At 37.2% G+C, this 10855-nt stretch overlaps 2 protein-coding genes across 2 annotated transcripts in view; both read left to right on the forward strand.

Annotated features, from left to right (window-relative positions):
- Positions 1-1173, forward strand: part of LOC110464064 (short-chain collagen C4-like) — a 9269-nt gene extending 8096 nt beyond the window's left edge. Inside the window, exon 3 of the mRNA XM_021519085.1 lies at positions 408-1173. Within this exon, the coding sequence (XP_021374760.1) occupies positions 408-892 (485 nt within the window). The 3' untranslated portion in view covers positions 893-1173. The remainder of the gene's footprint in view (positions 1-407) is intronic.
- Positions 1174-5399: 4226 nt separating this feature from the next.
- The window catches only part of LOC110464048 (complement C1q tumor necrosis factor-related protein 4-like), a 21132-nt gene continuing 15676 nt past the window's right edge, over positions 5400-10855 (forward strand). The window contains exons 1-3 of the mRNA XM_021519066.1: positions 5400-5505; positions 7596-8178; positions 9408-9821. Of these exons, the coding sequence (XP_021374741.1) occupies positions 7602-8178; positions 9408-9821 (991 nt within the window). The 5' untranslated portion in view covers positions 5400-5505; positions 7596-7601. The remainder of the gene's footprint in view (positions 5506-7595; positions 8179-9407; positions 9822-10855) is intronic.

The raw sequence follows: 10855 nt of genomic DNA on the forward strand, positions 1-10855 counted from the left end.
CATCAACAATAACAACGCCCTCTCCATCAACAATAACAACGATATTTCCTCCAAAAATAGATTCGCCCTTTCCTTCAAAAAGAACAACGCCCTCTTAAAAGGGTAAAAGAAGACGAGAATAAGCATACCACAGATGAAATTAAGACAGATAACGCATTATACAAGCTACTTGCATTAATATTTTTTTATATTGTACTAGTACATAAACCAGTTTTTTAAAAAGTGTTTCAAAAAATTATGGTCGTTGTCGACATTTTTATCGTCGCAGTCGCAGATATAAATAAGTAACCTTTCATGCCGTCTTTGGATTTCGAAATATAGCAAGCATATGTTCTATATTCCTCAAGTGCATACTTAAACTTATGTTGTCTACCATGGTCATGTATCTAAATTATTCTTACATGTAGGCTATGCTGGTGGTTCATACTATGATGAGACGGGTGGAGCGGCCAATCACGTGTGTCTACCACGTGACCCAGTGTGGGGCGCTCACAAGTCAGTGGCCAGTGACGACTACGCTGGGAGGATGTACGGCGCGGAATACGAAAGTAATAATGGACATTCTCCTTTCGGACAGAATGTCCACAATCAAGATGTCCCCTGTGCTGTATGCAGAGCGACGACCTTCACATCGTCCATCATGATTCCAGGTCGAGCAGAGTGCTATGGTGGCTGGACTGAGGCCTACCGTGGGGACCTTGCCTCGGGGTATTACAAATTCTCGGCCCCCTCGGAGTATGTGTGTGTAGATGAACATGTTGAGAGTCTAGACGGCGGAATTGCCGACCAGAACGGGGTCCTGTTCTTTGGGGTCAAGGCAGAGTGTGGCTCTCTGCGTTGTCCTCCTTACGAACAGGATAAATATCTGTCATGTGTAGTGTGTATGAAATAATATGTCATCAATTTCATACACAGGTGTTCACCTTGCCATTTTATCACAGGAGTGTAGAATCACTATGTGTAATGAGAGTATCAATAAAAGATTTCGAAAAATATAATGATAATGACGATACTTGGTGTGGAGATATAAGTGTAACACGATGATACTATATTTGTATGCAAATAAAGCAATTAACCACAAAAAAAACCCCAAAAAACAAAATCCGAAAAATAGACATTTTGGTTATATTCTTCAAAAAGAAAGGTCAATAAAAATTATGAAGGTGGCAACTATGTCTTGTTTGTTAAAATTTGTAAAATTTCGTATCAACGAATCTATTGGGATGTCTGCTTTTGGAATACAAAATGTTTAAAAACGATAGATGGTATCGTGTTTTGTAAGTGATGGGTTTAATAGCGTGTTTGTATGGCCACGATTAACTAGGTTCACCACGTTGGTATTAGAGGAGGCCACTGCCTGAACAGCTCCTGCAATGTCTACCACGCCCACTTCTCTCACAAACGTCCTTAACGTGGTCCAACGTCTGGCGAATAGGTCTCACCAATACTATAAATACACATGGCATACTAGGTTAGCAAGCCTCGAAGGAAGTTGTTCTTTAAAGAAACAGTTGGCCACTTATGGTCACCTCTATATCGCTTAAATAAAGACGATTATGTTAGCAGAAATGTAATGTTTTGTATTTCGCTACTATTTACATATTTGTCTTTAATGTTTAAACTGGAACTGCATCTGCTTCATTTAGTAACCGATATGACTTTAGATTTTGTTTTCACCACCCGGGTGAGGACATTACTTGGGTTCGACTAAGATAAACATGGTTGGGGTCATCGATGAAATATAAGACGCTTACCCTTTCGGAACACCTGGGCCGTATTCATGAAACCGTTCTCATTCTCAGGCATGGATTTTGTGCTCAAGTCTAATTTCTTGTTCTCGTTATAAATTTATGAAAACTATCCTATTTTGTCAACGATTTGGGAAAAAATGGAATAATCTGAAAGCGGAATACTGTTTTCAATGTTCATATTTAAGTTTTCAATTGTTTGACATGATTTAAGCGAGTTACAAAAAAATTAGTTTGAGCACAGCACCCATGCTTGAGCATGAGAACGGTTTCATGAATACGGGTCCTGTTCTTATTCTCCTTGTACTTCTTTTAAGCGTCTCCATGTAAATCTCTCTATTTCGAATTTCTCCTTTGTTTTGTCGATTTTTTTGCGTTCGAATTGTGGATTTGTTGACACCTCGGTATTCTCCTGTGTGTTTTATTCCGTCTTTGCGTATTGCAGAGTTATCTTCTCTTGGTAGCAGGTATTGATTGTTACGTCATTGGTCTGTGTGAGAAAATTACGTCGTTTTCTCAAAAATTGATGACGTTACTCTCACAAACAAGTGACGTAACAATCAATCCCTGCTCCCAAGAGAAGCTAACTCTGCAATACGCAAAGACGGAATAGGGAAGGACCCTGGAGGTCAAGGTTCTTTATGATGTCAGCCAAAATAATACGATGTATAAATAATATAAACGCAAAAAACCAGGCGTGTTTAGGACAGTTTTCTCCGGATATCTGTAATTCGCTCATTGGACTGAACTGACAAACAAAAAATATCGTCTTTTTGTGATCTGCAGTCACTGGAACATAATTTATAATAGCATATCTATTGATGTAAAGTTTGATGGTACAAAGTACAAATACCAACAGGAAGCAAATAGTCCAATACTTTTGCGGGTATATTGTACAGTAACGACCCTATGGTTATATTTTGACGGTTGCTTGAAGGTGCCAGCACAAAAAATAACACTACACAAAAACTTGACCTCTTCGTGATTTCTGATTATTGATTCGATGTTTGTCGTCTGGGAATGCTTTTTTGCTTATTCGATTCTTTGAAATTTTCCAGGAAACTCTCGGAGTACTCCGTGTTTTAAATTCTATTAACAGTGGAGAGCTGGAAACTCATCACTATCGAATTATAATTACCGAGAAAGGACATAAATTTATCAGATCCACTTTGAAATCTTATTAGAATATATGTTGACCTCTGCACAATTCTGGGAAATTGTTGTATTCATAAAAAAAATCGGATTCGGAAGCAAGAACGCCAAAGTATCCGTCATTGATGCAAAATAAAGTCATTCATCATATAACAAAATCAATTTTTCGATTTCGATTTCATATCGTTCAGTGAAGGAATTCTGAGCGTTCAGCAAATGTTTTACAACTTTACATCTGGACATGTTTTTTAGGGACCAGGTTTCCATTTAATGATGATAAGTACCTAACATTCTACTATGTTCAGGCTAGCACCCCTGTAGACTCTGTCCGGTTTTGGGTAACGAGTTCCTTGGAGTATTTGGTGTAGAAATGCTCCAGGTTTACAATCCTGTAATCTTACTCGGCCGGTCATTAATTTCTTCACAAATCCATAGAAGTACAAACAAGCAGGTAACATCAGTCAGAACTACCAAACCGAAAAATTGTCGTCCTGGTTCGAGTTGATTTTGTATGAATGTTTTTTTTTTTTTTTTTTACCACAGTCGTACTGTTAGTAAAGCATTAAGGATGGGTTACTGCATATTTTCTCTACATATCTCTTTCCCCGTGAATTTTCGTCCATCAATAACAGTATAAGCTTTGCTTATTTGGAAATACTTTCTTCTGGTTGGTAAATGTATATTGGATAAAGGGTCATATAACACAACCAGTACAATTACATGTGGGGTCTCGGTGATTAGTTCGATATGTACTGTAAAGCGTTGGTGTATTAAGGCATTAAAGATACTGTTTTTTTCTAAACATAGCATTGCTTCAAGGAATACAATTTCGAATTCATCTTTAAGAATGGTGTGACGACCATTTGGTGTTGGTATTACCCCTTTATCAAAGGTAAAAATGATTTCTACGATTTTTCTAGCGTTTAGATTTTTAGATTTCCAGATTATCATTGCTCGACATTCTTCAGTATGTCTTTGAGGAATATTTCCGATGCTAAATTTAATGGCATCCGTAATTTTACAACTTAAAATCTCGCGTCAATTCGTTTTTACTATACTTCGTATAACGTTCAGTATTTACTGTTTCGCCTTGGTTGAAAATAATAGTATGGTTTTCCTGTGTGAACTGCTGGATATTTGACAGTTTAGTTTCAATAATGGCAACAATGCACGACAAAACACAAAATACTCATTCAACTGCAATCGTTTATTTATTTACATGAAAAAACAACACAGAACGGAAATAAACAAACGAGATCAGTCCCTTGCATAAACTCTTCAATTCCATTTTTTCCTGTAATTATATTTGTTAAATGCAGCATGCTATCAAGTCGGTACCATCTTTATATCCACACATAATAGTTCTGCTGATCTGTTTATTAATCTATACGTGTCTGATAAACTTAATTTACTGACGGCCAGCTTCCTGATTGGTGTACATTGTCAATCAGACGACCAAGCAAGCCCCCTTATATCGGACATCAGGACATCTTTACTGGTTGTTTCCTATCCTAGTTGGCAGACTTACCTCGCATTATTGTTACATTGGAGTAAAAATTGAAGAAAACGTGAAAGAGAATCGCAGATTTAACGAGAGGATTAAAATCGTAGAGAGGCGCTATCGAAAGGACGAACACAAATTATCTACCAAAAATACAAAAACTATTTACATGTACTTTAACATATTTCTTTTAAGAAATAGGGTAAAATACATATTTTGGTAGGTTGTGAAACTGTGTTGAATTGACCTCTTCTGAAGACATGTAAATCTAACGAATGCCATCCCAGTGTGAAATAGACTAAAATACATCTGAGTTCGGTCAGTTATATCTCACAAAGTAAACACAGGGAACACGAAAAATGCAATTAACTTAACAATACCTCAAAAACAGTGTAAAATTATTTAAGTATAGAACGAATTGAAATTTTTGGTTAAATGTAGACAAATCAAATTTGGTACTTTGAAAGTACACAGGAAATGTCATATAATGTTTTAAATTACGTACACAAAAATTGGCATCGGGGAAGTTTGTTAAGGACCTAATGCATAGAGTTAGATATTTCTCAATTAATAACGGATCCACTTACCATTACCATAACCTAAAACTAAAAATAAATATTGTATCAATCTTTTCTGAAAAGAAAACCAAACCAAACCTTGTTGGACTTTAATGAAAACAGATGGAATAAACAAAACAGAAATAGTGTTCTGACTTTAAAAAATGTTAAGAGGTCCAGACCGGGATCCGAACCCTAAATTTCTTGTTATACTATCGCTGTAACTGCCTGAGCTACCCGCACAAAGGAAACGTCCTGGCGATTGATCGATTGAGTGGTTTTACGTCCGCTTCACTACCCAAATGTGCTACGGTTATATTTAAGACGAAATGAAGAAGAGGTTACCGTATATACAAAAACCCTCGTGTACCTTCGTGTAAGCATACGATATCAAACTTTGTCTGATAAAATGTTATTTATAAATTGTTTATCACACATCTGCTTCACCTTGAACCCAATGAAGCAAAATACGGTCATATCAACACCAGTCCTTACACAGATCATCGCCGTCTTGATCGTAGGACACAGAAACCTGATCACCAACAAGGTAAGGTAATCATACTGTTGTTACTACTACAAAATTTACAATGGTATGTTCTAATTGTCAATAACAAGGATTAAGTTGGTTATACACCCAGTTGTTCAATGACATAAAAAAGTGAGTTTGTTTATACTTAAAGTTTCGTGGTTCTGAATGGAAGACGGGTGCACTAAATGAAAACCTTACCCTTCCGTAGATTCTGGGTTTCACTTTGCATCCTCCTATGTTTCTGTCGTCTGTGTTTGTCATCTGTGGTGTCCGAATAGGGTTTGTGTTGACATTGTGAGTCACTCGTTGATTCTGATGTTTTGTTCTATTTACATGGTGCGTTTTATCTTGTCTTTGTGTATTGACACTGTCGTATAATTTATTTTGTCCATGTGTGTTGACTCTGTTGTATATTTTGTCCTTGTGTATTGACTCTGTTGTATATTTTGTCCATGTGTGTTGACGCTGTTGTATATTTGTCCTTGTGTATTGACGCTGTTGTATATTTTGTCTTTCTGTGTTGACGCTGTTGTATATTTTGTCCATGTGTGTTGACGCTGTTGTTTATCTTGTCTTTGTGTGTTGACGCTGTTGTATATTTTGTCTTTGTGTGTTGACGTTGTTGTATATTTGTCCTTGTGTGTTGACGTTGTTGTATAATTTGTCCTTGTGTGTTGACATTGTTGTATAATTTGTCCTTACAAGTGTAAGTGTTGACGCTGTTGTATATGTTGTCCTTGTTGATGGTGGGTTTTGTATTGTCCTTGAATATTGATCCTGTGGTATATGTTGTCCTTGTTGATGGTGGTTTTGTATTGTCCTTGTATATTGATGCTGTGGTATATGTTGTCCTTGTTGATGGTGGGTTTTGTATTGTCCTCGGGTGTTGACGCTGTTGTTTATTTTGTCCTTGTGTGTTGACATTGTTGTATAATTTGTCCTTGTGTGTTGACGCTGTTGTATCTGTTGTCCTTGTTGATGGTGGTTTTGTATTGTCCTTGTATATTGATTCTGTGGTATGTGTTTTCCTTGTTGATGGTGGGTTTGTATTGTCCTGGTATATTGATGCTGTGGTATATGTTGTCCTTGTTGATTGTGGGTTTTGTATTGTCCTCAGGTGTTGACGCTGTTGTATATTTTGTCCTTGTGTGTTGACGCTGTTGTATATGTTGTCCTTGTTGATGGTGGGTTTTGTATTGTCCTCGGGTGTTGACGCTGTGCTATATTTTGTCCTTGTGAGTTGACGCTGTGCTATATTTTGTCCTTGTGAGTTGACGCTGTGGGTTATTATGTTCTTGTGCGGAGATGTTGTATTTTAGTTTGTTCTTTAGCGGTGATGCTATATTTTTATATTTCCGTTTTGATTCCGTTTCAAAGCCATTCAGTGTCAAGCACACTCGTAGTCATGATAAATATGGATGATATTATGTGTAGCGGTGTCAACCTCGCTAGATAAAAGGGACATGTTATATCCTGTACAGAGTTCACCAAGTAAATGTTCGTTGCGTATCTATAGTATTATTATGTAATAGGTGATAAGAAACAAATGTAAAGATTTACCACAAACTCTTGTTGTAAGGATCCCCGTCCTGCTACAGGCAAAACACTAGAGATTATACTCCCCCCTATATATAGTAACCCCCTATAACTTAGTTTTCGATATAACTGTGGCACAATATGTCAAAACGTACTGCTCGTGACCAGGTATCGCTGTTGGTTAAAGCAACAGTATACAAATTTGAACCCCATGGTTCGAATCCTGGTGTAACCGCCTAATATTCCGTATTATTCTGTTTGAGAAAGTCCCTTAAGGCCTGTTTTGTCTTTTGTCTCTTGTTGTTCTTTCTGAAATACAACCTAGAATGTATACAGATTGTGAAAAGCATAGCAGGTCAGTTGCTTATCATCTGTTAAGAAACAATATACAAGTGATTCCGACATATTGTTAATCAATGATATATTTTCAATTATTGTTGATAGTGATACGGAGTCGATTAAAAGGGAGGAGGCTGCGATGCATTGATTTCAAAATGCATATTTTACTTTTTGAATCTATATGATATACCCAACTACAGTTTCAGCATTTTTTATTTTCGTTTTCCACACAGTAAAGCATGTGGCTGTTCGGACTTGTTTACCTGTTGACCGGCTACTTTACTGTACATGGACAATCGGCCGACCAAACGGTCCCGGCAACTCCGGACATCAGGACCATTCTTACGGTTGTTTCGGATCTAACAAAGCAGATTGAAGGACTGGAGAAATATCAACTGAACTATCTACAAATCGTTTCATCCTTGGAAGCGAAAGTGGATTCTGTTCAACGGAAATGTGATAAAATTCTAGAAGAAAACAACAGACTAAGGGAGAGAGTTGAAATCTTAGAGAATCTCAATCACCCTGACGATCCTAAACCATCTACCACGCATGAGCAAATCAACCCGAGAGAAGAAGATCGAACCTCTCTTGGAAAACTTTTTATAAATGAGAATCACAGCAGTAGAAAAATTACTGAACATTCCTATACAAATATCACTACAGCAGACTTCGGTCTGAAATCAGATCCAGGAGCAACTACTGTTGAATCTGCACCTGATGCCCAGTCAGGGAACGAAATCCCAAAATCTACTGTAGGATTTGACAAGTTGGCGGTAAGGAGCAAGAAACCAGAGCATCAAAATCGAGTCCAAGGTATATATAATATATATAGGATCTTACATGAGTTTCCATTTCATATGAAATTTATGAAACAAGTCTAAGAACTTTTCAATTTAGCGAGCCTCTGGCGAGCTCAAATGAAATATTCGTGACGAGTTTCATAAATTTCATATGAAATGGAAACGAGCGTAAAATCCTTTTTATCACATAAGATTTGTGGCATTTATTCGTGTAAAACGACAATTTTCATGCAACCTTGAAATGTAAAAAGCCGCCATTTTGACCTCAGTGCATCAGTCTGTGACGTCATGTACTTGTCCTAGGCGTGACGTCACAATCAAAACAATTGGAACTTACAACCAATCACAGGGTTGATAGGTCATATAACATGGGTTAATATTCACTGGATAACACAGTACATTGTGTGATAAATACATTTATCAATATCAGAATTGCTTCTCTCATACAATTTTAAAACAACTTTCTTTTTCACAGAATGTTATGTACGCAATAGTAAGTCCACATAATAATTCCAGGGTTGCGTGTTAACCATGGTAGATACAGTATGTGGTATTAATATACAATTATGGACTTTTGAATATGATGTGATATGAACCTGAAAGAGTGATATTGACTGAGGCGAAGCCGAGGTTAATATCACTCTTTCAGGTTCATATCACATCATATTTACCAGCACAAAAGCCCATAACTGTTTTATTATATGCTTCAACTATAAAATAAAACAAAACAAAACTCAAGGTTCTGAAATGTGTACGCAAGCCTCTGTGTAATATTTAGCCAGGTTTGAATCAACAGTTCAGTATCGTAGCTTTCGAAGACATCGTCTAGGTTCTTTTTTCTTAAGATAAACATGGAGGACATGCACTGCGTGTTCAATGGCCTTTTATGTTAACAGCATCTTTATCCTTGAACAGTTTTGGTAATTTTCTAATGTAACGGAGGAGAAACGTTCGCCAGCAGCCATCTTCTAATGTCGTCTGACAGATCGCGTTCCGGTCTAACTGCGCATGCGCTACGACAGGTTCCGGGAAATTTCCATATGGGTTATTTTTAAAATCGATATTCACCGGATAACCAGTCTACATGAGTTTTTGAGGACTGGTCACGTGTATCTGATCCGACCAATGTGATTGCGAGAAATTTTCATGCATATAATAAATCTGATATATTGACAAATACTTTAAGCATTAGCTCCTACAGTTTCCAAACATTGAATAAGAATAGTTTTTTTTACCTTTCAGCAACACCAGCCTTCGTAGCATTCAACGCCTATCTCTCGGGCACCATACTCGACCCGGGAACTGGCTACATAATCCAGTTCAATGACGTTTTGACAAATGTTGGAGACGGCTACAATCCTGCGACGGGTGTGTTCAAGTGTCCGATCGCCGGGCTCTACGCCTTCACCTGGTGTACAGGAATGGCGAACGCTGGTTACATGACGACAGCGCTGTTGAAAAATGGAATCTCAGTGGCGTATTCCTTCGTATCTTATCCTCACGATTCTTACCCATCAACGGCATGTCAAACGTCAGTACTGATGCTGAGTTACGGCGACATACTATATGTCAAAGTGACGGCTCAAACCTCGTCACCCGCGTTATACAGTCCCTACACCTCCTTTAACGGGTTCCTTCTAAAACACGACGCATTGTAAGGGTCGTGTTCGCGGATATTCAACTCAAGACTATGGATGCTTCTCACAGTGTGCCTTCGTAGGATCCACACTGTGGACAGCGCTGTCGTCATGTTTCTAATAACTTTATAAGGACAATGCTTTATATTAAATTCATATCTTCCAATACAATACGACGTTTAAAATAGAAATTCAAAGTAAAAGGTTGTTACTTTTGTATATGCTAAAATTGGTCAGACTCTCAGGGCCTTCAGCTCGGTAGGATGATGACTTTTATCTGTGACGTCATAGTTGTGTTCTGCTTTATACGTCAGCTGATAGTGATCACGTGACAAGTAATGGTGGTTTGTGATGACACGTAGAGAACCCAAAGAGATATCCATCCACAACTGGTTTGATCAGTCCATTGTATTGAGTGATTAATTATACCAATCTATATATCGTACCAATTAAATAAAATGATCTTTGTAAAATTGTAATATGTTTTACGGCACGGCCGTTAGTGAGGGCGGAGCCAGGTTGTACTGTAAATGTATCGGAATATCGGTTCAAGCATTGAGTGATGTGTTAAATTACTAAATCAGACCTACATGTATAGCTATACAGTGTATATTACAGATAAGTTTCCTTTCTTGATTTCTTTTTGGCTGACAAGATGTTTGATATCTTGAAGTTTTCCGCCTAGGCGTATGATGACATGACATTAATGTGAGAATGCGAAAGGTTCATTAGACTCTATATAAGTATTTAAATTTGCACCTCTTGAATCCATTACAAGAATCAAGTGCAGCATATTCTACAAAGACATTGTTATAAAACATATTAGGATGGATATTGTTAATCATGTATAATAGCATAGTTATCTGATATCCACGAAAAAATATACATATATATATGTATATATCTTTACGAATAAGCCCTTTGGATTACTTCAAACTTAACTTCAATGATTTATAAATATTGCATCCAGAGATAATTTATGCAAAGTATTTTACAATTAGTGCTTTTTATGTGTAAAAATTAATTTGTTCAATGCTATAAAAACTGGATTTA

Source organism: Mizuhopecten yessoensis, unplaced genomic scaffold, assembly GCF_002113885.1.
Source record: "Mizuhopecten yessoensis strain PY_sf001 unplaced genomic scaffold, ASM211388v2 scaffold10953, whole genome shotgun sequence".
NCBI classification, from domain to species: domain Eukaryota; kingdom Metazoa; phylum Mollusca; class Bivalvia; order Pectinida; family Pectinidae; genus Mizuhopecten; species Mizuhopecten yessoensis.